Raw genomic sequence first — 27,357 nt, 5'->3', positions numbered from 1 at the left:
ATATATATTCACTCTATACCAGGTAAATATATAGTCTGTAGTACTCAACCATATATATATATTCACTCTATACCAGGTAAATATATAGTCCATAGTACTCAACCATATATATATATATATATATATATATATTCACTCTATACCAGGTAAATATATAGTCTTTAATATGGGCAATATAATTACAATTATCTGTGTAATGTTACGGATGGCTTTAGGATGAGCAACACACACAGAGAGAGAGAGAGAACACACTCCGCTGCTGTCTGTCTGTCTGAATCTCTCTGAAACTCTGGGAAAGTTCCAGGGGCAGGCTGCGGAGGGATCTGGCACTCAGGCGCCTGCGGCTCCAGCCTGTCTGACGCCGGGGTTGTGGCGCTCTGCTAGGGAAGCGGAGGATTCAGGGCTCCTAGCAAGCAGGCTCCACACCTACTGACTGCTCCCTCTCTCTCTCTCTCTCTCTCTCTCTCTCTCTCTCTCTGTCTCTCTCTCTCTCTCTCTCTCTCTCTCTCTCTCTCTCTGTCTCTCTCTCTCTCTCTCTCTCTCTCTCTCTCTCTCTCTCTCTCTCTCTCTCTCTCTCTCTCTCTCTCTCTGTCTCTCTCTCTCTCTCTCTCTGTCTCTCTCTCCTGCTCTAGTTGACATCAACCGGCCAGATAGACATCACACACACACACACACACACACACACACACAGACACAGAGGCACGCGTGGTGACAGGGATCATCCCTCATCCACAACAACCATGCAGCCAGCGCATATTGAATGGACATCACATTGCAGAGGTAAGAGACAGAATATTATGTTTTTTGAGGGGATAAAACTAACTTTAACTTGTGGATCCTCAGGTGTTGTTTGATTACAAACAGACATGAGGATGTTAAATAACTGCTGTTTTGGGGACATATCAACGAGGTTTCAGATTCTGATTCACTTCATTTGTATTGGATGTCATAGGCCTTATGAGCTCAGCCTTTATATTTAATAGGCCAGGGTGTTACGTGTTAATCAGAAGTCATTGCAGCCATTTGAAAGCGTGGTTGACTGTAGTGGGAAACAGTATTGTGAAATAGCAGAAGAGATTGTGATGCTGATATGTAAACCAGATGGAGTGATATGTAAAGCCCTTAGCCCCTAGTAAAACCACCACTAGGCGGAAACAGTGTGTTTGTGTGACAGTGTTGTTTACCTTGCCGATCTCTTAGTATGTAGGTGTGTAGAGGTCGAGGAGGGGAACTCACCATCATGTACAGAAAAACAACTTCCTCGTAGTAAAAAGAAACGGGTGTGTTTATATTCAGGATATGGGGGGGTGTTCTGGTGATAAAGCATTAGGTAATTCAGCCTAATTGAGCCTGTAGACGGAGTGACGCCAGTTTCAGAAAGGAGTCAAGACAGGCAGAGCGGGAACAGACGCGCTGGTGCCGTCCTACCGCATTCAAGTGCAGCTTATAGTGTTGGCGCCGCAGCTGCCAAAATACAAACCTAGTAACCTATGCTGTTATAGGCACATTTTTCCAACTGACATCTAGGCTAAATACCGCGGGGTAAGATGACGCTCTCTCTTTCATGGTTGTTTACTTCCACTGTCAATGATAGTGGAGGTTTTTAGGTGACCGGCGACGGGCTGAAAAAAAAGGCTCTCACTCTGTCCTGTATTCCCATCTGCGCACAGTCACAGAATGAAACTCACTTGCACGCTGAATTATAGTGAGCTTGCTCCCCGCATGTCAGTATGGTGCATCCAACTCCCACATGTTGGGCCTTTTTTATGTTGCCTATATTCTATGTACTATAGATTATAATACAGATATAACATAATAAGATCAATATAATATCCGGTTTGTCACGCCAGTCCAAGAGGTTCAAACATGAAGAGTTACAGATCACGAACAATAGTAACCAGGGGTTCTGAGGAACAACAGGAACCAGAGGTTCTGAGGAACAACAGGAACCAGAGGTTCTGAGGAGGAACAACAGGAACCAGGGGTTCTGAGGAGGAAAGACAGAAACCAGGGGTTCTGAGGAGGAACAACAGGAACCAGAGGTTCTGAGGAGGAACAACAGTAACCAGAGGTTCTGAGGAACAACAGGAACCAGAGGTTCTGAGGAGGAACAACAGGAACCAGGGGTTCTGAGGAGGAAAGACAGAAACCAGGGGTTCTGAGGAGGAACAACAGGAACCAGGGGTTCTGAGGAGGAACAACAGGAACCAGGGGTTCTGAGGAGGAACAACAGGAACCAGAGGTTCTGAGGAGGAACAACAGGAACCAGGGGTTCTGAGGAGGAACAACAGTAACCAGGGGTTCTGAGGAGGAACAACAGTAACCAGGGGTTCTGAGGAGGAACAACAGTAACCAGGGGTTCTGAGGAACAATAGTAACCAGGGGTTCTGAGGAACAACAATAGTAACCAGGGGCTTTGAGGAGTAACAATAGTAACCAGGGCTTCTGAGGAACAACAGTAACCAGGGGGGTTCTGAGGAACAACAGTAACCAGGGGTTCTGAGGAACAACAGTAACCAGGGGTTTTGAGGAACAATAGTAACCAGGGGTTCTGAGGAACAACAGTAACCAGGGGTTTTGAGGAACAATAGTAACCAGGGCTTCTGAGGAACAACAGTAACCAGGGCTTCTGAGGAACAACAATAACCAGGGGTTCTGAGGAACAACAGTAACCAGGGGTTTTGAGGAACAACAGTAACCAGGGGTTTTGAGGAACAACAATAACCAGGGGTTCTGAGGAGAAACAATAGTAACCAGGGGTTCTGAGGAACAATAGTAACCAGGGGTTCTGAGGAGGAACAACAGTAACCAGGGGTTCTGAGGAGGAACAACAGTAACCAGGGGTTCTGAGGAGGAACAACAGTAACCAGGGGTTCTGAGGAGGAACAACAGTAACCAGGGGTTCTGAGGAGGAACAACAGTAACCAGGGGTTCTGAGGAGGAACAATAGTAACCAGGGGCTAGGAGGAGTAACAATAGTAACCAGGGCTTCTGAGGAACAACAGTAACCAGGGGTTCTGAGGAACAACAGTAACCAGGGGTTCTGAGGAACAACAGTAACCAGGGGTTCTGAGGAACAACAGTAACCAGGGGTTTTGAGGAACAACAGTAACCAGGGCTTCTGAGGAACAACAATAACCAGGGGTTTTGAGGAACAACAGTAACCAGGGCTTCTGAGGAACAACAGTAACCAGGGCTTTGAGGAACAACAGTAACCAGGGGTTTTGAGGAACAACAGTAACCAGGGGTTTTGAGGAACAACAGTAACCAGGGGTTTTGAGGAACAACAATAACCAGGGGTTCTGAGGAGAAACAATAGTAACCAGGGGTTCTGAGGAGGAACAACAGTAATCAGGGGTTCTGAGGAGGAAAAACAGGAACTAGGGGTTCTGAGGAGGAACAACAGGAACCAGGGGTTCTGAGGAACAATAGTAACCAGGGGTTCTGAGGAACAACAGTAACCAGGGGTTCTGAGGAGGAATGACAGTAACCAGGGGTTCTGAGGAGGAACGACAGTAACCAGGGGTTCTGAGGAACGACAGTAACCAGGGGTTCTGAGGAATGACAGTAACCAGGGGTTCTGAGGAGGTATGACAGTAACCAGGGGTTCTGAGGAGGAATGACAGTAACCAGGGGTTCTGAGGAACAACAGTAACCAGGGGTTCTGAGGAAGAATGACAGTAACCAGGGGTTCTGAGGAGGAATGACAGTAACCAGGGGTTCTGAGGAGGAACAACAGTAACCAGGGGTTCTGAGGAGGAACGACAGGAACCAGGGGTTCTGAGGAGGAACAACAGGAACCAGGGGTTCTGAGGAGGAACGACAGTAACCAGGGGTTCTGAGGAGGAACGACAGTAACCAGGGATTCTGAGGAAGAAGCCACAATACTCCCTTTTACCAGACCACATAAACTACCTAACTACTGGACAACTATGTGTTGTCTACATTAGACTGTTTGACAATGGAATAAAGAGCCCTTAGTTGTTGTATGTAGGAGAAAAGGAGATGGAGAGATATGAGATAAAAGGGGAGGGAGAAGAAGACTATATCGGAGTCCTCCTCCCATCAAGAAGTGCAGTAGCTGAATGGCACATTAGGTTTTGTAGCAAAACCTTGCTGGACGTGAACCAGCCTGACGAAAACAGACAGAGAGAGAGGGGAGGGGGAGAGAGAGGAGAGGGGGAGAGAGAGGGGAGAGGGGAGAGAGAGAGAGTCCTGGGAAAGGAGGAGAGGGAGTCCTGGGAAAGAAAGAGGAATATAGGTTGGGTTTGACTGTAAACCAACTGCTGATATAAAATTTGAAAATAATCCCTACAGTCCCCATAGATTTGATGACTGAGATTTGATGACTGATTTGATATATAATCCCTACAGTCCCCATAGACTTGATGACTGATTTGAAATATAATCCCTACAGTCCCCATAGACTTGATTCAGTATCCCAGCCCTAATTATCTCCTAACAAAATCAATCTTGTATGTGTGTTAAATTAGCACCTAACTCTGTCCCTCTCTTCTCTGGCTAGATGTCTGAAACCCGACCGGGACTTCTGACTGTGTGAGGAATAACATTCATTACAGGAGGATACCATTCTGACCAGACCAGGAGACAGACAGAGAGAAGGAGAGAAAGAGAGATAAAGCCCTTGAATTGAATTGAATTGAGAGAGAGAAGAAACTGAAAGAGAGAGAGAGAGAGAAGAAGAAACTGAAAGAGAGAGAGAGAGAGAGAGAGAAGAAAAATAAGATATTTGGGATGGTGGCAGCGTTCCAACATTCCCACCTCTGTTCCAGACGTTCCTCCCTACTCCTGGTCTCTTTGGGAAGCACAAACGGAACCAAAGAACCCAAACTTTCCTCACTCCTCTACCTGCGTGGAAGTTAATCCATCCCATTCCCTCTAATTCCCACTATCCCCTTCTTCCCACCCCTCTCTCACCTCCGTCCATCCCATCATCCCCCTCCATCTTCCATCACCTCTTCCCTCACCTCCATCCATCCCATTCCCTCTATCCCCTTCTTCCCCCTCTCTCACCTCCATCCATCCCATTCCCTCTATCCCCTTCTTCCCACCCCTCTCTCACCTCCGTCCATCCCATCCCCTTCTCCACCCCTCACCTCCATCCATCACATCACCCTCTCTCACCTCCATCCATCCCATCCCCTTCTCCCCCCTCTCTCACCTCCATCCATCCCATCCCCCCCTTCTCCACCCCTCTCTCACCTCCATCCATCCCATCCCCTTCTTCCCCCCTCTCTCACCTCCATCCATCCCATCCCCTTCTTCCCCCTCTCTCACCTCCATCCATCCCATTCCCCCCTATCCCCCATCCATCCCCTCTTCTTCCCATCCATCCCATCCCATCCCCTTCTTCCCCCTCTCTCACCTCCATCCATCCCATTCCCTCTATCCCCTTCTTCCCCCTCTCTCACCTCCATCCATCCCATTCCCTCTATCCCCTTCCCCCCCCTCTCTCACCTCCGTCCATCCCATTCCCTCTATCCATTATGCACTCGTCCACCTCCATTACGTCCCTCTTCTCCTTCACCGGTCCAGCGGTGAAGAGGCTGCTGGGATGGAAACAGGGCGATGAAGAGGAGAAGTGGGCGGAGAAGGCTGTGGACTCCCTGGTGAAGAAAGTAAAGAAGAAGAAAGGAGCGATGGAGGAGCTGGAGAGAGCTCTCAGTTGCCCCGGAAAACCCAGTGAGTAACGGTGTGTGTGGTGTGGTGTGGGGGTGTGGTGTGGGGTGTGGGGTGTGGGGTGTGGGGTGGGGTGTGGTGTGGGGTGTGGGGGTGTGGTGTGGGGTGGTGAGTAACTGTGTGTGGGGGTGTGTGTGGTGTGGGTGTGGGGGGTGGGGTGGTGTGGGGTGGGGGTGGGGTGTGGTGTGTGGTTGTGGTTTGTGTGTGTGGTGTGGTGTGGTTTGGGTGGTGGGGTGGGGGTGTGTGGTTTGTGGTGTGTGTGGGGGGTGTGTGTGTGGTGGGGTTTGTGGGTGGTTTGTGTGGTGTGGTTTGTGTGGTGGGGTGTGTGTGTGGGTTTGTGGTTTGTGTGTGTGTGGTGGTTTGTGGGGTGGTTTGTGTATGTGTGGTTTGTGGGGTGTGTGGTGTGGTTTGTGTGTGTGGTTTGTGTGTGTGTGTGTGTGTGTGTATGTGTGTGTGTGTATGTGTGGTGTGGTGTGTATGTGTGTTCATGTGTGTGTATGTGTGGTGCTGTGTGTGTTGTTCTCTGTCCTTTTGTAGATCTGGATTTAAATATCATCGTGAGGAGAAAATAGTTAAAGCCGGAACACAATCGGAGCCTGTTCCACTCTCGATGATGCTGTGACCGTGTTAGTGGAGGTCATTCAGGGAAACACTGAAGATATCAGCTGTGACCGTGTTAGTGGAGGTCATTCAGGGAAACACTGCAGATATCAGCTGTGACCGTGTTAGTGGAGGTCATTCAGGGAAACACTGCAGATATCAGCTGTGACCGTGTTAGTGGAGGTCATTCAGGGAAACACTGCATATATCAGCTGTGACCGTGTTAGTGGAGGTCATTCAGGGAAACACTGTAGATATCAGCTGTGACCGTGTTAGTGGAGGTCATTCAGGGAAACACTGCAGATATCAGCTGTGACCGTGTTAGTGGAGGTCATTCAGGGAAACACTGCAGATATCAGCTGTGACCGTGATAGTGGAGGTCATTCAGGGAAACACTGCAGATATCAGCTGTGACCGTGTTAGTGGAGGTCATTCAGGGAAACACTGCAGATATCAGCTGTGACCGTGTTAGTGGAGGTCATTCAGGGAAACACTGCATATATCAGCTGTGACCGTGTTAGTGGAGGTCATTCAGGGAAACACTGTAGATATCAGCTGTGACCGTGTTAGTTGAGGTCATTCAGGGAAACACTGCAGATATCAGCTGTGACCGTGTTAGTGGAGGTCATTCAGGGAAACACTGCAGATATCAGCTGTGACCGTGTTAGTGGAGGTCATTCAGGGAAACACTGCAGATATCAGCTGTGACCGTGTTAGTGGAGGTCATTCAGGGAAACACTGCAGATATCAGCTGTGACCGTGTTAGTGGAGGTCATTCAGGGAAACACTGCAGATATCAGCTGTGACCGTGTTAGTGGAGGTCATTCAGGGAAACACTGTAGATATCAGCTGTGACCGTGTTAGTGGAGGTCATTCAGGGAAACACTGTAGATATCAGCTGTGACCGTGTTAGTGGAGGTCATTCAGGGAAAGACTGTAGATATCAGCTCAATTGGAAATGACCGTTAAATGTCCACATTGAAGTGTTTCTGTCCATCCAACCTCTCTCACTTCCTCCTCTGTGTGTTTATGTCCATCCAACCTCTCTCACTTCCTCCTCTATGTGTCTCTACCCCCTCTCAACCTCTTCTTCCTCCTCTATGTGTCTCTGACCCCCTCTCTACCTCCTCCATCTCCTCTATGTGTATCTGACCCTCTCTCTACCTCCTCCATCTCCTCTGTGTCTCTGAACCCCTCTCTACCTCCTCCATCTCCTCTATGTGTCTCTGACCCCCTCTCTACCTCCTCCATCTCCTCTGTGTCTCTGAACCCCTCTCTACCTCCTCCATCTCCTCTATGTGTCTCTGACCCCCCTCTCTACCTCCTCTATCTCCTCTATGTGTCTCTGACCCCCTCTCTACCTCCTCCATCTCCTCTATGTGTCTCTGACCCCCTCTCTACCTCTTCTTCCTCCTCTGTGTACCTCTCTACCTCCTCCATCTCCTCTATATGTCTCTGACCCCCTCTCTACCTCCTCCATCTCCTCTATGTGTCTCTGAACCCCTCTCTACCTCCTCCACCAGGTAAGTGTGTGACGATCCCTCGGTCTCTGGACGGTCGTCTCCAGGTATCCCATCGTAAAGGTCTCCCCCACGTCATCTACTGCAGAGTGTGGAGGTGGCCTGACCTACAGTCTCATCATGAACTCAAGGCCTTGGAGTGCTGCCAATTCGCCTTCGGATCCAAACAGAAAGACATCTGTATCAACCCCTACCACTACAGACGGGTAGAGACACCAGGTATGTAACTATAGTAACCTCTACAGACACCAGGTATGTAACTATAGTAACCCCTACAGACAGGTACAGACACCAGGTATGTAACTATAGTAACCCCTACAGACACCAGGTATGTAACTATATTAACCCCTACAGACAGGTACAGACACCAGGTATGTAACTATAGTAACCCCTACAGACAGATACAGACACCAGGTATGTAACTATAGTAACCACTACAGACACCAGGTATGTAACTATAGTAACCCCTACAGACACCAGGTATGTAACTATAGTAACCCCTACAGACACCAGGTATGTAACTATAGTAACCCCTACAGACACCAGGTATGTAACTATAGTAACCACTACAGACAGGTACAGACACCAGGTATGTAACTATAGTAACCACTACAGACACCAGGTATGTAACTATAGTAACCCCTACAGACACCAGGTATGTAACTACAGTAACCACAACAGACACCAGGTATGTAACTATAGTAACCACTACAGACTCCAGGTATGTAACTATAGTAACCCCTACAGACTCCAGGTATGTAACTATAGTAACCTCTACAGACAGGTACAGACACCAGGTATGTAACTATAGTAACCACTACAGACACCAGGTATGTAACTACAGTAACCACTACAAACACCAGGTATGTAACTATAGTAACCACTACAGACTCCAGGTATGTAACTATAGTAACCCCTACAGACAGGTACAGACACCAGGTATGTAACTATAGTAACCACTTCAGACACCAGGTATGTAACTATAGTAACCCCTACAGACTCCAGGTATGTAACTATAGTAACCCCTACAGACAGATACAGACACCAGGTACGTAACTATATAGAACCAGGGCCCCTATAGAACCCTATTCACTATAGTGAACTCCTTTAGTCCAGGGCCCCTATAGAACCCTATTCATTATAGTGAACTCCTTTAGTCCAGGGCCCCTATAGAACCCTATTCACTATAGTGAACTACTTTGGACCAGGGCCCCTATAGAACCCTATTCACTATAGTGAACTACTTTGGACCAGGGCCCCTATAGAACCCTATTCACTATAGTGAACTACTTTGGACCAGGGCCCCTATAGAACCCTATTCACTATAGTGAACTACTTTGGACCAGGGCCCCTATAGAACCCTATTCACTATAGTGAACTAATTTGGACCAGGGCCCCTATAGAACCCTATTCACGATAGTGAACTACCTTGGACCAGGGCCCCTATAGAACCCTATTCACTATAGTGAAGTACTTTGAAGTAGGGTGCCATTTCAGACACATCCTAGTCATGTTTTTGTGTTGTTCCAGTGTTTTAAATCTCTTTGATAAAGGTCAGAAGGTATGTGGGATGACATCTGATCTCAGCACAGTGTTCTGTCCATAGACAGACTGGATTTACAGTCATTTGATATGAGAAGAATATGTGAATATTGATCAAGCTCTCTCTCTCTGTCTCTTTCTGTCTCTCTCTCTGTCTCTCTCTCTCTCTCTCTCTCTCTCTCTCTCTCTCTCTCTCTCTCTCTCTCTCTCTCTCTCTCTCTCTCTCTCTCTCTCTCTCTCTCTCTCTCTCTGTCTCTCTCTCTCTCTCTCTCTCTCTCTCTGTCTCTTTCTGTCTGTCCCTCTCTCTCTGTCTCTCTCTCTCTCTCTCTCTCTCTCTCTGTCTCTCTGTCTCTCTCTCTCTCTCTCTCTCTCTGTCTCTCTCTCTCTCTCTCTCTGCATGCTGGGAGTGATTGGTGCATGCTGGGAATTGTTTGAGTGAAGGAGTGCGTGTGTTGTGGAGAGTTAGATATTCACAACTTTCTTTCGGTTTGCTATTTCTTGGTGGCATTTTTTTTGTTGATGCATGATTAACGTTATTATTTTTGTTGTGGTAGAATTAAGTATTTTGTTTTCGTATCGAAATGACCCTGATTTTGGCGGGTTGGCAGCCCGAATGGGGATGCCGTCCCTGTCACTTCGGCATGGCTTTAGGTGTGTTACTGAAGCTGCTGTCACAGTGGAGGAGTTTCTGGTCGCCGTAGGAGAGAAGGTAGGCTATGAGAATATTGCGTATGCATCCCGGATGAATAAAGCTGTGGTGGTATTTCTTAAAGAAGAGTGTCTAGTTGATCGTATGGTTGAGCATGGTGTACTCCTTAAAGAAGAGTGTCTAGTTGATCGGATGGTTGAGCATGGTGTACTCCTTAAAGAAGAGTGTCTAGTTGATCGGATGGTTGAGCATGGTGTACTTCTTAAAGAAGAGTGTCTAGTTGATCGGATGGTTGAGCATGGTGTACTTCTTAAAGGAGAGTGTCTAGTTGATCGGATGGTTGAGCATGGTGTACTCCTTAAAGAAGAGAGTCTTGTTGAGCGTATGGTTGAGCATGGTGTACTTCTTAAAGGAGAGTGTCTAGTTGATCGGATGGTTGAGCATGGTGTACTTCTTAAAGAAGAGTGTCTAGTTGATCGTATGGTTGAGCATGGCGTACTTCTTAAAGGAATGTTTATTCAAGTTACGCCGCTTTTTTCTCCGTCAAGGAGAAACGATAAGGGTAACGATTTCAAATGTACCACCGTTTATTCCTAATGAGCTATTGGAGCGCGAGTTATTGCGCTTTGGGAAGTTCGCCAGTTCAATTAAGGTTGTCCCGTTGGGTTGCAAACACCCGGCGTTGAAACAGGTAATGTCATTTCGGCGACAGGTGTTTATGTTTTTGGACTCACCGGAGCAGACTTTAGAGTTATCGTTTAAAATCAAGTATGACAATAGATTGTATATGGCTTATGCTAGTACGGGTAGTCAACGGTGTTTTGAGTGTGGGGATGTTGGTCATAAGCGACATGCTTGCCCGAAAAGGGAGAAGGCAGAGGGAGGGGCACAGGTAGTCATTGTAACGCCTGGGCCCACTGATGTAGGGAGAGGTGAGCTGACAGCGGTAGAGCAGCCACAAGCACCTGTTGCTGAGGAACAAGTTATCCGTGTTGAGGGCACGGGGTTGCAACTTGTATTAGAAGGAAATGTTATGCTACAGAAAAGTATTGTTGTAGAAGGTAAGGATGTATCTGAAGAGCCAGTTCCTCAGACTGGTGAGCAGGTGCCCAGTATGAGTGCTGGGGTAAAGGAGGGGGTTCATGTGGAGCTAGGCTCCCAGGGAGTGGAGGAGATGCCCACTACGAGTGCTGGGGTTCATGTAGAGCTGGGCTCCCAGGTAGTGGAGGAGTTGCCCACTACGAGTGCTGGGGTTCATGTAGAGCTAGGCTCCCAGGTAGTGGAGGAGTTGCCCACTACGAGTAATGAGGTACAGGAGGGTTTTCATGTGGAGCTAGGCTCCCAGGTAGTGGAGGAGATGCCCACTACGAGTAATGAGGTACAGGAGGGTTTTCATGTGGAGCTAAGCTCACAGGTAGTGGAGGAGATGCCCACTACGAGTGCTGGGGTTCATGTGGAGCTAGGCTCTCAGTTAGTGGAGAAGATGCCCACTATGAGTAGTGATGTTCAGGTGGGGCAGATAGTGGAGGAGATGCCTGGTACGAGTGATGAGGTGCAAGTGGAGAGTGTTGAAAGGGATGTGGTAGAGGGGAGTCAGTTGTCTGTGTTCTCAGCTGAGGAGGATCAAGAGAAGGATATGGATATCTCTTTAGATATGACAGCTGCTGGTGAGGACTCAGTTTATGATCTAGAGGAGGTAAATGAGTTTCTGGATCAGACTTTTGGGAAATCTGTCAAATTGGCAGATTATTTTGATGTTGATAAATTTGTGAGGTCAGCTGTGGTGTTATAGAAGACGGTGGGGTTAGACCAGCTGAGTGAGAAGAAGCAGTTTCGCTTGAGGAAATGTATTACTGCTGTTGCAGCAGCAAAAGGTGGTGGGAAACGTGTTCAGGTTAAGAAAAAAAAATAATGACGATGCTTCATAGGGTGTCTTTTTTCTCGTTGGTTTCTCTGTGGTTTCTTCTGCTTTTCTTTTCTCTTTTCTACATGGAGGTACTAAGGGTAGGTTCTCTCAATATGAATGGGGGAAGGGACAGGAATAAGAGGCCTTGGGTATTAGAAGTAATAAAACAGAAAAGGCTTAATGTAGTTTTCCTACAGGAGACACATAGCGATGAGGAAAATGAGGTTGACTGGGGTATGTGGTGGGAGGGGCAGCATGTACTCAGTCATGGTACTAATTTCAGTGCTGGGGTGGCAATATGTTTTCCTCAGGCTTAGGGGTGACTGTGGTATCTACAACAGAGATTGTCAAGGGTCGGGTTTTATTGGTCAAGGTGGATGTTATGGGGTTTTTGTTTGTTTTTTTGAATGTTTATGCTCCTAATGAGGGTACAGAGCGTATTACTGTATTTGATCAACTAAAGGAAACGTTAAGACAGTGTGACCAAGAGGGGTGTATGGTTTTAGGAGGTGACTGGAACTGTACAGTGGATTTTACTGTTGATCGCACCGCTGAAGAACCTCACCTGCGGTCAGCCACTTGCCTGTCTGGCCTATTAACTGAGTTTGAGCTTTCTGATGTGTGGAGAGTAAGGAATGCCAAAGTTAGGCAGTACACATGGCTAAAAATTAATGAAGGTCGTGTCAGTGCAGCACGGTTAGACAGGTTGTATGTATCTGAGCAATACTGTAGTAGGGTTGGAAAGTGTGCCATTACTCCTGTGGGTTTCTCTGATCATCATATGGTTACTGTTGATATTCACTTGTCCTGTCCACGAAGATCATCACCTTACTGGTATTTTAATGTTAAATTGTTACATGATGTCATGTTTTGTGACAGGTTTTTGTTGTTTTGGGAAAATTGGAGGGGTATAAAAGGGAATTTTGAGTCTTTGAGACAATGGTGGGAGGTTGGGAAGGCCCAAATACGAGTTTTTTGTCAACAGTATACTGCTCTGTCTCAAACTGAATTTAAAGAGACTATCAAGGCCCTTGAACAGGACATCAAATCTATTGAATTGAAGCTGCTCACTCAGAATGACCCTGGACTAGTCATGAACTTACAGGACAAGAGACATGAACTGAGGTCGTTTCTGCATGAAAGAGTGAAGGGTGCCTTGATTAGGTCTCGTTTCACTTCCCACAAGGATATGGATGCTCCTAGTGCTTTTTTTTTAACCTAGGAAAGTCGACATTTCAACGTAAACAGATGGTCTGCCTTCGTCTCCCTGATGGGAAGGTGACCACGAATGATATTGAAATGCGTCAACATGCCGTGGATTTCTACTCGTCCCTTTATAAGGCGGAGGATTGTGACTCTATGTGTACTGAACAGTTGTTACATGGTCTTCCTAAATTGGGACCTGAGCAGAGAGTCGCATTGGACGCTGACATTACACTGCAGGAGCTGTCCACAGCAGTTATGCAGCTCTCAACAGGCCGAGCCCCTGGCATCGATGGTTTACCATCTGAGTTTTATAAGCACTTTTGGGGGTCTATTGGGAAGGACTTTTATGAAGTGATGTGTGAATCTTTTCATGAGGGTTCTCTCTTCCTGTATCCTGTCAACGTGCAGTGCTTTCACTGTTGCCAAAAAAGGGGGATTTGGCTCTCATAAAAAATTGGAGACCTGTTGCTTTGCTGTGCGTAGAATATAAAATTGTTTCTAAATGTCTCTCAAACAGGTTGAAAGAGTATCTGAGATTGTTGATCCACAAGGACCAGTCCTACTGTGTACCTGATCGCTCTATTGTTGACAACTTGTTTCTGATGAGAGATGTTTTAGACATTTGTAAACTGTCTGATGTAAATGTGGGTTTACTTTCGTTGGATCAGGAGAAGGCTTTTGATCGTGTGGACCACCAGTACTTGTTTAAAATAATGAAAGCCTTTGGGTTTGGGGATGTTTTTCTGTCTTGGGTGAATTTACTGTATGCTGGAGCCTCGTGTATGGTGAAGGTGGGTGGTGGTTTAAGTTGCCCCATCCCTGTCGAAAGGGGCATCAGGCAGGGATGCCCAATTTCAGGGCAGTTATATAGTCTGGCGATTGAACCAATGCTTTGTTTTTTAAGAGCGAAGCTTACTGGTTTCTTTGTGCCAGGTGTAACGAAGGGTCCCACGATAGCACTGTCTGCGTATGCAGATGACGTGATAGTTTTTATTACAGGGGTGAGGATGTTAAGGTTCTCTCAAACGCTTTAAAGGTGTATGAGGGGGCCTCCTCAGCTAAAGTCAATTGGGGAAAGAGTGAAGCGCTGTGGGCAGGTCAGCTTCAGATGGGGTCTACTCCACGGTTACCAGGGGGCTTCAGTGGGGCAGAGATGGAATGAAGACTTTGGGGGTTTTCTAGGCTCCGATGTCTTTCAAAAAAAAAAGAACTGGGAGGGTGTAGTGGAGAAAGTGTGTGCCAGACTGTCAAGGTGGAAATGGGTGTTGCCCCAGCTGTCTTATAGGGGACGGGTCCTGGTAGCTAATAATCTTGCTGCTTCTACCCTGTGGCACAGACTAATGATTTTACAGCCACCAAAGGGTATGATACAAGAGCTTCAGAGGACCCTTGTCAATTTCTTCTGGTCTGGGCAACACTGGATTAAAGCTGCAGCCCTGTACCTGCCACTGCACGAGGGTGGGCAAGGCCTGGTGGACATTTCCTCTAGGATCACGGCTTTCAGGCTCCAAGCAGCCCAGAGATTGTTGTACAGAGACTGTTCTAGCTGGGTCGAAACAGCCTACATATTGATGAGGAGAGCGGGCTGTTTGGGCTTCGACAAGCATCTTTTCCTCTTAAAGCTGGAGGGGGTGATTTGACTGGCCTGACTCCATTTTATGAGTCTGTTATGCAGGCTTGGAGAGTCTTTGTCAAGTCCCGTAAGGCCTGCACGCCACCAGGGATGTGGCTTTTTGAAGAGCCTCTTTTTCACAACACTGCCATCCAGTCCCGTGTTCTGGGTTCAGCTAGCCTACGTTCATGCCTGTTAGGCGTGGGGTGTACCAAGCTGGGTCATCTGATGCAGAGCAGGAGCAGATTGGAGGAGCTGGGAGAAAGAGCGGGGATCCGATCATCTCGTCTACTGAGGAAGGTCGTCGATGAGGTCTGCGATTCCTTGCCAGTGCTTCATCTGCAGTATGTGACTGACACTTCCAATTCTGATCGGTGGAAGGAGGGTCTGGATTATGTGTTCCCTGCACTGATTGTTAGTGCTGCGATGGGGGCATTTGAAGAGGACGTGGGGACGCTGCTTTCCTTCGATACCCCAGAGCTGGGGAGTTCAAGGAGGTGGGAAAGAAGGCCATGTACAGAATATGTGTAAAGGTGTCCCATGCCTCTTCCCTGGAAGGGGTAAAATCGACGAGGTGGGCGGATGTGCTTGGTCCAGGTGCCTCTCCAAAAGGCTGTTGGCGATCATTATATAAACTGCCTATTGATAAGAGGACAGCTGACCTCCAATGGAGGATAATACATGGAGCTATAGCCACCAATATGCATCTGGTACACCTGGATCCTACTGTTGGGGAGGGGTGTCCATTCTGTGCTGGGTCTGAATCTCTGGCACATCTGTTTTTATTGTGTCCCAGGTTGGTTGGGATGATTGAACTGATCACTGATTGGTTCTCAACGTTGGGAGAGGTTTTCTCTTCCCAACTGTATATATTTGGGCCAAAGTACAGGTTCAGTCAAAAGGGTGTAGTTGTGTTGCTTAATTTTGTGTTAGGGGCAGCAAAATTAGCGATATGGAAGACCCGAAAGAACAGCATTCGGGGACAGGGGTCTGTGGATGTGGTGGGAATGCTGGAGGGAATGTTGGCAGCGAGACTAAGGATTGAGTTTGCCTATTACAAACTTGTCAACAATATCGATCTGTTTTTGAGTATATGGGGTATACAGAGGCTGTTGTGTGTAGTTACTGTGGAGGAGGAATTGGAGTTGTGTTTTTAATTGATGTGTAACTGTGGTTTTGTATGAGTATTTATTGTGTGGTGGGCCCCCAGACCCAATAAAGAGTATTTAAAACTCAAACTCTCTCTCTCTCTCTGTCTCTCTGTCTCTCTCTCTCTCTGTCTCTGTCTCTCTGTCTCTCTCTCTCTCTCTCTCTCTCTCCTTTAGCCTTCATTATTGTTTTATTTTTCAATAATGTTTCTGTCTGATGTTACGTCTGGTCTATGCTATGTCTCTCACTTTAGAGCTCTGTATGTTTTCTATTTTAAGCTAATATCTGTAAAAATCAGACAGACATCTAATCTCTCTGTCGCTTGATCTCTCGCTTTTACTTCCCCCCTCTCTCTGTCTCTCGTTATCTTTCCCTCTCCTCCATCTCCCTCTGCTCCTCCCTATCCTCCTTCTCCATCTCCCTCTGCTCCCCTCCTCCTCCCCCTCCTCTCCATCCTCTCCCTCCTCCTCCTCCTCTCCATCCTCTCCCTCCTCCTCCTCCTCCCCATCCTCTCCCTCCTCCTCCTCTCCCTCCTCCTTCCCCTCCCCTCCTCCTCTCCATCCTCCTCCTCCTCCTCCTTTCCATCCTCTCCCTCCTCGTCCTCTCCTTCTCTCAGTGCTTCCCCCAGTGTTGGTCCCCCGCCACAGTGAGTTTAACCCCCAACACAGTCTACTGGCTAAGTTCCGGAACGCCTCTCTCCACCACGAGCCACTGCTGCCACAGAACGCCACCTACCCGGACTCCTTCCTTCCTGTCCTATGCCCCTCCTCCTCCCTCAACCAGCCCCCAACCCCCCGCAGCTACCCTAACTCCCCCAGAAGAACAGCAGAGAAAGCCAGCCCGTACCACATCACAGGTACTATCACTATTACATACATACATACATACATACATACATACATACATACATACATACATACATACATACATACATACATACATACATACATACATACATACATACATACATACATACATACACTAGTCAGTCAGTTACAGTCAGTCAGTCAGTCAGTCAGTCAGTCAGTCAGTCAGTCAGTCAGTCAGTCAGTCAGTCAGTCAGTCAGTCAGAGTCAGTCAGTCAGTCAGTCAGTTGTGGAAATGTCCTGTATTTACCAAATCATGAGAGCAAACCACACACAAGTCAGAGTTAGTTATCACAAAGTCCATCTTTAATTATATGAGCTCCATCACAACCCTGTGACTCTCAGATCAATTCACTGTCTATCAATGAATTCTCTGAGAGTCCCTTACACATTGCAACTGAGATCCTTTATAGCAAAGACACACATAGCCAGACAGCATTAGGCATAATTTATCATTCAGCTTTGTCTCCTAAACTATGTTCTTTACTCAAACTCAGAACCATAAAACAAATCCTCATATCAACAGGCATATATCAAATCCACCCCTCCTTGACAAGATCACAGAGACACATTGACTGGCACACAGACATTGTGGAGCCAAGAGATACACGCTTGACCTCTCCCCTCTCTGCGGCCCAAATAACTTAGTCTTGACAGAGAACAGATAACTGCAAACCCCATCACAGTATTATACAAAAATAAACATTCTGATGAGAAGTAACTTATAAACACATGATGAATATAAAACATCTTACCTATGTTACTAATTAATTCTAACTAATTCTGATTATTCCCCAACAATACATACATACATACATACATACATACATACATACATACATACATACATACATACATACATACATACATACATACATACATACATACATACATACATACATACATACATGTATATATATACACATTATACTTCCTACTGCATAACTACTACTACTACATTACTACTACTACTATAACCAGCCCCTACCACATGATTACTATATGACATTACTGCTGCTAGCTATAACTCCTCCTCCTGCTACTGCTTGCTATAACTCCTCCTCTTACTGCTGCTAGCTATAACTCCTCCTACTATTGCTGCTAGCTATAACTCCTCCCACTACTGTTAGCTCTAACTCCTCCTACTGCTGCTGCTAGCTTAAACTCCTCCTACTGCTGCTGCTAGCTTAAACTTCTACTACTACTACTGCTAGCTATAACTCCTCCTCCTGCTACTGCTTGCTATAACTCCTCCTCTTACTACTGCTAGCTATAACTCCTCCTCCTACTGCTGCTAGCTATAACTCCTCCTCTTACTACTGCTAGCTATAACTCCTCGTCCTACTGCTGCTAGCTGTAACTCCTCCTCCTACGACTGCTAGCTATAACACCTCCTCCTACTACTGCTAGGTATAACTCTTCCTGCTACTGCTTGCTATAACTCCTCCTCCTACTACTGCTAGCTATAACTCCTCCTACTACTGCTGCTGCTAGCTGTAACTCCTCCTCCTACTACTGCTAGCTGTAACACCTCCTCCTACTACTGCTAGCTATAACTCCTCCTACTGCTGCTAGCTGTAACTCCTCCTCCTACTGCTAGCTATAACCCCTCCTACTGCTGCTAGCTATAACTCCTCCTACTACTACTGCTAGCTATAACTCCTCCTACTACTACTGCTAGCTATAACTCCTCCTACTACTACTAGCTATAACTCCTCCTACTACTGCTAGCTATAACTCCTCCTACTACTGCTAGCTATAACTCCTCCTACTACTGCTAGCTATAACTCCTCCTACTACTGCTTGCTATAACTCCTCCTACTACTGCTAGCTATAACTCCTCCTACTACTGCTAGCTATAACTCCTCCTACTACTGCTAGCTATAACTCCTCCTACTACTGCTAGCTATAACTCCTCCTACTACTGCTAGCTATAACTCCTCCTACTACTACTAGCTATAACTCCTCCTACTACTACTAGCTATAACTCCTCCTACTACTACTAGCTATAACTCCTCCTACTACTACTAGCTATAACTCCTCCTACTACTACTAGCTATAACTCCTCCTACTACTACTAGCTATAACTCCTCCTACTACTGCTAGCTATAACTCCTCCTACTACTACTAGCTATAACTCCTCCTTCTACTACTAGCTAGAACTCCTCCTCCTACTACTAGCTATAACTCCTCCTACTACTACTAGCTATAACTCCTCCTACTACTACTGCTAGCTATAACTCCTCCTACTACTGCTAGCTATAACTCCTCCTACTACTACTAGCTATAACTCCTACTACTACTGCTAGCTATAACTCCTACTACTACTGCTAGCTATAACTCCTCCTACTACTACTGCTAGCTATAACTCCTCCTACTACTACTAGCTATAACTCCTACTACTACTACTAGCTATAACTCCTACTACTACTGCTAGCTATAACTCCTCCTACTACTAGCTATAACTCCTCCTACTACTACTAGCTATAACTCCTCCTACTACTACTAGCTATAACTCCTCCTACTACTACTAGCTATAACTCCTCCTACTACTGCTAGCTATAACTCCTCCTACTACTACTGCTAGCTATAACTCCTCCTACTACTACTGCTAGCTATAACTCCTCCTACTACTACTAGCTATAACTCCTCCTACTGCTAGCTATAACTCCTCCTACTGCTAGCTATAACTCCTCCTACTACTACTGCTAGCTATAACTCCTACTACTACTACTAGCTATAACTCCTCCTACTTTTCATTGCAATATTTTTTTTCATGACTTTAATCCATTTCCATCTTTTAGATGTGCTGTAATTCCTCTCTTCCTTTCTCCTCCCCTCCCTTCCCCCTTCGCCCTCCTCTCCCCTCTCCTCCCCATTCACCCTCCCTCAACCCCCTTTCCCCCTTCACCCTCCCTCATCCCCTCCTCTCCCCTCTCTTCCCCCTTCTTCCTCCCTCATCCCCTCCTCTCCCCTCTCCTCCCCATTCACCCTCCCTCAACCCTCCCTTTCCCCCTTCACCCTCCCTCATCCCCTCCTCTCCCCTCTCTTCCCCCTTTGCTCTCCATCCTCCCCTCCTCTCCCCTCTCTTCCCCCTTCTTCCTCCCTCATCCCCTCCTCTCCCCTCTCCTCCCCATTCACCCTCCCTCAACCCCCTTTCCCCCTTCACCCTCCTTCATCCCCTCCTCTCCCCTCTCTTCCCCCTTTGCTCTCCATCATCCCCTCCTCTCCCCTCTCTTCCCCCTTCTTCCTCCCTCATCCCCTCCTCTCCCCTCTTCCCCCTTCGCCCTCCATCATCCCCTCCTCACCCCTCTTTTCCCCTGTCCTCCCCCAGCAGAGACCCCCTCCCCCTATAACATGATGGAGACAGCCCCAACAGAGGACGTCAAACCTGGAGACCCCTCTAACACACACAAGCTCACCTTCTCAGCTCCACACAGAGGTAACACACACATACACAGACACAAACACACACACAGAGTGTAACACACACACACACACAGAGTGTAACACACACACTAACCTCCTCCGTCCTCTCTGTGTAGACCTGCGGCCTGTGTGTTATGAGGAGCCAGAGTACTGGTGTTCAGTGGCGTACTACGAGCTGAATAACCGTGTCAGAGAGACGTTCCACGCCTCGTCCCGTAGCGTCCTGGTAGACGGCTTCACCGACCCCTCCAACAACAACAACCGCTTCTGTCTCGGCCTGCTGTCTAACGTCAACCGCAACTCAACCATCGAACACACACGCAGGCACATAGGAAAAGGTGAGAACACACACACGCACACACACACACACACACACACACACACACACACACACACACACACACACACACACACACACACACACACACACACACACACTTTTGAATAAAGTGTTCATTAATGAACTAAATGTGAAATGTGTGTTGGTTTCCTCAGTGTAAACAACTAGCCATCAGTCATTGCACTTAAACAATTGCCATTGTCATCTTCAGAAAGGAAATGACTAGTCACTTCTGCTGTGCTTCCCACACTGGGCCCTGGTCAATAGTAATGTACTGTATAGACAATATGGGGCCATTTCCCTGGTCAATAGTAGTGTACTGTATAGACAACAGGGGGCCATATTCCTGGTCAATAGTAGTGTACTGTATAGACAACAGGGGGCCATTTCCCTGGTCAATAGTAGTGTACTGTATAGACAACAGGGGGCCATTTCCCTGGTCAATAGTAGTGTACTGTATAGACAACAGGGGGCCATTTCCCTCGTCAATAGTAGTGTACTGTATAGACAATATGGGGCCATTTCCCTGGTCAATAGTAGTGTACTGTATAGACAACAGGGGGCCATTTCCCTGGTCAATAGTAGTGTACTGTATAGACAATATGGGGCCATTTCCCTGGTCAATAGTAGTGTACTGTATAGACAATATGGGGCCATTTCCCTGGTCAATAGTAGTGTACTGTATAGACAATAGGGGGCCATTTCCCTGGTCAATAGTAGTGTACTGTATAGACAATATGGGGCCATTTCCCTGGTCAATAGTAGTGTACTGTATAGACAACAAGGGGCCTTTGCCCTGGTCAATAGTAGTGTACTATATAGGGAATAGGGGGCCATTTCCCTGGTCAATAGTAGTGTACTATATAGGGAATAGGGGGCCATTTCCTGGTCAATAGTAGTGTACTATATAGGGAATAGGGGGCCATTTCCCTGGTCAATAGTAGTGTACTATATAGGGAATAGGGGGCCATTTCCCTGGTCAGTAGTAGTGTACTATATAGGGAATAGGGGGCCATTTCCATGGTCAATAGTAGTGTACTGTATAGACAACAGGGGGCCATTTCCCTGGTCAATAGTAGTGTACTGTATAGGGAATAGGGGCCATTTCCCTGGTCAAAAGTAGTGTACTGTATAGACAACAGGGGGCCATTTCCCTGGTCAATAGTAGTGTACTGTATAGACAACAGGGGGCCATTTCCCTGGTCAATAGTAGTGTACTATATAGGGGGCCATTTCCCTGGTCGGTAGTAGTGTACTGTATAGGGAATAGGGGGCCATTTCCCTGGTCGGTAGTAGTGTACTATATAGGGAATAGGGGGCCATTTCCCTGGTCAATAGTAGTGTACTGTATAGACAACAGGGGGCCATTTCCCTGGTCAATAGTAGTGTACTATATAGGGGGCCATTTCCTGGTCGGTAGTAGTGTACTGTATAGGGAATAGGGGGCCATTTCCCTGGTCGGTAGTAGTGTACTGTATAGAGAATAGGGGCCATTTCCCTGGTCGGTAGTAGTGTACTATATAGGGATTAGGGGGCCATTTCCCTGGTCAGTAGTAGTGTACTATATAGGGAATAGGGGGCCATTTCCCTGGTCAATAGTAGTGTACTGTATAGACAACAGGGGGCCATTTCCCTGGTCAATAGTAGTGTACTGTATAGACAACAGGGGGCCATTTCCCTGGTCAATAGTAGTGTACTGTATCTCCTCTCTCAATCTCAACTCTCTCTCTCTCGCTCCATTTCCCTGGTCAAGGTGTAGTGCAGTATAGGTCAAGGGTGTGAAAGGCTGTCATCAAGGCAAAGGGTGGCTACTTTGAAGAATTTCAACACTTTTTCGGTTACTACATGATTCCAAATGTGTTATTTCATTGTTTTGTTGTCTTCACTATTATTCTACAATGTAGAAAATAAAGAACCTTTGATTGGTACTGTATGTAATGTAGTAACCTGGGGTGGCAGGTAGCCTAGTGGTTAGAGTGCAATGTACTGTATGCAATGTAGCGTCATAAACTCTTTTATTTTAAAGGCTAAAAGGCTGGAACTTTTAGACAATAAAAGGGTTCCAGGTAGAACCGTTTATACAGGGTTCCAGGTAGAACCGTTATACAGGGTTCCAGGTAGAACCGTTTATACAGGGTTCCAGGTAGAACCGTTATACAGGGTTCCAGGTAGAACCGTGTATACAGGGTTCCAGGTAGAACCATTTGCACAGGGTTCCAGGTAGAACCATTTATACACGGTTCCAGGTAGAACCATTTATACAGGGTTCCAGGGAGAACCATTTATACAGGGTTCCAGGTAGAACCGTTTATACAGGGTTCCAGGTAGAACTCTCTGCACCAAAAAGAGTTCCCCTATGGGGACAAACCGAAGAACCCTGTATGGTTCTACTGACCGACCTCGTATGGTTCTACTGATTGACCCTGTATGGTTCTACTGACCGACCCCGTATGGTTCTACTGATCGATCCCTTATGGTTCTACTGATCGACCCCGTATGGTTCTACCTAGAACCTTTTCTTTCTAAGTACCTGTGTTGTTTTTTCTCATGGTGTTGCCATGGATTCCCATTAAAATGTGTGTTTTGGGCCCCCACACGCCACTGTTGCCCCCCTCCCCTCGCTCTTCTCACACACACACACAAACACACACGAACATACAGTTGAAGTCGGACGTTTACATACACCTTAGCCAAATACATGTAAACTCAGTTTTTCACAATTCCTGACATTTAGTCCTAGTAAAAAATCCCCTGTTTTTGGTCAGTTAGGATCACCACTTTATTTTAAGAATGTGAAATGTCAGAATAATAGTAGAGAGAATGATTTATTTCAGCTTTTATTTCTTTCATCACATTCCCAGTGGGTCAGAGGTTTACATACACTCAAGTAGTATTTGGTAGCATTGCCTTTAGATTGTTTAACTTAAGTTGGGTGAATTTTGGCCCATTCCTCCTGACAAAGCTGGTGTAACTGAGTCAGGTTTGTAGGCCTCCTTGCTCGCACACGCTTTTTCAGTTTACCATAGGATTGAAGTCAGGGCTTTGTGATGGCCACTCCAATACCTTGACTTTGTTGTCCTTGAGCCATTTTGCCACAACTTTGGAAGTATGCTTGAGTCATTGTCCATTTGGAAGACCCATTTTCAACCAAGCTTTAACTTCCTGACTGATGTCTTGAGATGTTGCTTCAATATATCTAAATAATTATCCTTCCTAATGAAGCCATCTATTTTGTGAAGTACATCAGTCCCTCCTGCAGCAAAGCACCCCCACAGCATGATGCTGCCACCTCCATGCTTCACGGTTGTGATGGTGTTCTTTGGCTTGCAAGCCTCCCCCTTTTTCCTCCAAACATAACGATGGTCATTATGGCCAAACAGTTCTTTTTTTGTTTAATCAGACCAGAGGACATTTCTCCAAAAAGTCCGATCTTTGTCCCCATGTGTAGTTGCAAACCGTAGTCAGGCTTTTTTTATGGCGGTTTTGGAGCAGTGGCTTCTTCCTTGCTGAGCGGTTTCAGGTTATGTCGATATAGGACTCATTTTACTGTGGATATAGATACTTTTGTACCTGTTTCCTCCAGCATCTTCACGAGGTCCTTTGCTGTTGTTCTGGGATTGATTTGCACTTTTTGAACCAAAGTACATTCATCTCTAGGAGACAGAACGCGTCTCCTTCCTGAGCGGTATGACGGCTGCGTGGTCCCATGGTGTTTATACTTGCATACTACTGTTTGTACAGATGAACGTGGTACCTTCAGGCATTTGGAAATTGCTCCCAGGGATGAACCAGACTTGTGGAGGTCTACAACTTTTTTTCTGAGGTCTTGGCTGATTTCTTTAGATTTTCCAATGATGTCAAGCAAAGAGGCACTGAGTTTGAAGGTAGATCTTGAAATACTCTACACCTTCAATTGACTCTCCTATCAGAAGCTTCTAAAGCCATGACATCCCATCCCTTCCAGGTGTCCATCTCTTCAACTGTACGTGGGTGGTGAGGTGTGTTAACCCTGCCCCTCTCACTACCTCTCTCTCTCTCTCTCTCTCTGTCTCTGTCTCTGTCTCTCTCTCTCTCTGTCTCTCTCTCTCTCCCTCCCTCCCAGTGTCTGAGTGACAGCAGTATCCTTCTGTGTCTCCCACCTAAGCTCCTCTCAAGATCTTCTGTCTCTGTCTCTGTCTCTCTCTCTCTCTGTCTCTCTCTCTCTCCCTCCCTCCCAGGTGTTCATCTCTAATATGTAGGGGTTGTGTATTCCGTGTGTCTGAGCGATACTAGTATCTTCGTCCAGAGTCCTAACTCTCCTCTCTCTCCCCCTCCCTCCCCCCCAGGTATCCATCTCACTACGAGTCGTAACTGTAACTATCAGCATGGTTTCCATGCCACCACCGTGTGTAAGATCCCCAGCGGCTGTAGTCTGAAGATCTTCAACAACCAGCTGTTCGCCGAGCTCCTCTCTCAGTCCGTCAACCACGGCTTCGAGGTGGTCTACGAACTCACCAAGATGTGTACTATACGCATGAGCTTCGTCAAGGTAACTATCGGGGTCAGGGGTTAAAGGTCAGGGGGTGATGGGTCAGGGGGTAACAGGTTAGAGGGTGGGATTGAGGGTTCGAGGTGGTCTACGAACTCATCAAGATGTGCACCATCCCAATGAGCTTTGTCGAGGTAATAGCTGTCGTGGTCAGGAGTTAAGGGTCAGGGTGTGAAGGGTCAGGGGGTTACAGGTTTGAGGTGGTCTACGAACTCACCAAGATGTGCACCATCCCAATGAGCTTTGTCGAGGTAACTATCGGGGTCAGGGGTTAAAGGTCAGGGGGTGATGGGTCAATACCTGTCGTGGTTATTATTGTCGTTCTGTCACGTGACCTCGACAGGGGCAGTGAATACGGCTCTGAAACGATTCATCACATTTGAACAGATGTTTTGTCAACAGAAAAGAGTTACTGAGATGTCTGGTGAAACAATGTTCTTTACTAGTGTACAACACAGATCTTTACTAGTGTACAACACAGCTATTTACTAGTGTACAACACAGATCTTTACTAGTGTACAACACAGCTATTTACTAGTGTACAACACAGATCTTTACTAGTGTACAACAAAGATCTTTACTAGTGTACAACACAGATCTGATCTTGATTTCAGCAGGTATGTTTGTAAGAAGAACTTTAAGACATTCAGTAGAATGTGTTGCTGAATGACGTTCCGCTGTTTCCACGGTAACTCAACACCGTGTTTTTCTGATCTTTGGCTCCAGCCTGGAGTGATGACACAGGGTTCCGGAACACGCTGCACACGTATTGGTCACGGACGTATCTAGTGACAGATACACAAACCCAGATAACAGTATAACTTTAGTCTGTCCCCTCGCCCCGACCCGGGCGCGAACCAGGGACCCTCTGCACACATCAACAACAGTCACCCACAAAGCATCGTTACCCACCATTTTTATGACTACAGTGCCTATAATAACATCCAATAGTTAGAGGTATTTGAAATACAAATTGTATAGAGAGAAATAGTTGACGCATCATAATTCCTATAATAACTACAACCTAAAACTGCTAAACTGGGAATATTGAAGAACTGGGAATATTGAACCACCGGCTTTCATATGTTCTCATGTTCTGAGCAAGGAACTTAAACGTTAGCTTTCTTACATAGCACATATTGCACTTTTACTTTCTTCTCCAACACTGTGTTTTTGCATAATTTAAACCAAATTGAACATGTTTAATTATTTATTTGAGACTAAATAGATGTTATTTATGTATTATATTAAGTTAAAATAAAAGTATTCATTGTTCATTCAGTATTGTTGTAATTGTCATTATTACAAAAATATATATAGAAAATCGACCGATTTAATCGGTATCGGCTTTTTTTGGTCCTCCAATATTCAGTATCGGTATCGGCGTTGAAAACCAGAATCGGTCGACCTCTAGCACACACACATACACACACGGTTAAATTCATTAGTCACCAAACAGAACACAATGTTAAATTCACTAGTCACCAAACAGAACACAATGTTAAATTCACTAGTCACCAAACAGAACACAATGTTAAATTCACTAGTCAGACCGAAGAAAATGGACTGAAACAGAAGAAAACTAACTGAAACATGGAGGGGTGAACTGAACTTATCCTACAAGAAACACCCATTTTCCTTATATGTTGCTAAACCCTTTTGCGCTGTTTTGCTACAGTGTGCACTAATGAATGTGACCCAACTGATAATTGTATTTACTTCCACTGTGCAGGGCTGGGGTGCAGAGTACCACCGCCAGGACGTCACCAGCACCCCCTGCTGGATAGAGGTGCACCTGCACGGCCCTCTGCAATGGCTGGACAAGGTCCTCACACAGATGGGCTCTCCCCACAACCCCATCTCCTCTGTGTCCTAACACACACACACACCCCATCTCCTCACACACAGCCCCATCTCCTCACACACAACCCCGTCTCCTCACACACAGCCCCATCTCCTCACACACAACCCCGTCTCCTCACACACAACCCCATCTCCTCACACACAACCCCATCTCCTCACACACAACCCCTTCTCCTCACACACAGCCCCATCTCCTCACACACAACCCCGTCTCCTCACACACAGCCCCATCTCCTCACACACAACCCCATCTCCTCACACACAGCCCCATCTCCTCACACACAACCCCATCTCCTCACACACAGCCCCCTCTGTGTCCTAACACACACACACCCCGTCTCTCTGTGTCCTCACACACAGCCCCATCTCCTCTGTGTCCTAACACACACACCCCATCTCCTCTGTGTCCTAACACACACACCCCATCTCCTCTGTGTCCTAACACAC

General features: G+C 46.6%; 1 protein-coding gene across 1 annotated transcript; it reads left to right on the top strand.

Annotated features, from left to right (window-relative positions):
* Positions 1–5,389: 5,389 nt before the first annotated feature.
* LOC112239535 (mothers against decapentaplegic homolog 9-like) lies at positions 5,390–27,202 on the top strand. The gene is given in 7 exon segments (XM_042309413.1): positions 5,390–5,703; positions 7,824–8,039; positions 16,501–16,740; positions 20,085–20,192; positions 20,296–20,517; positions 24,737–25,047; positions 26,780–27,202. Coding segments are annotated over 7 exon segments (1,437 nt in total). The 5' UTR covers positions 5,390–5,507; the 3' UTR covers positions 26,924–27,202.
* The last annotated feature ends 155 nt before the right edge of the window (positions 27,203–27,357 follow it).

Source organism: Oncorhynchus tshawytscha, linkage group LG30, assembly GCF_018296145.1.
Source record: "Oncorhynchus tshawytscha isolate Ot180627B linkage group LG30, Otsh_v2.0, whole genome shotgun sequence".
Taxonomy (NCBI): Eukaryota; Metazoa; Chordata; class Actinopteri; order Salmoniformes; family Salmonidae; genus Oncorhynchus; species Oncorhynchus tshawytscha.
The sequence above is the reverse complement of the archived record's forward strand: the minus strand, read 5'-3'. Positions and strand labels throughout refer to the sequence as shown.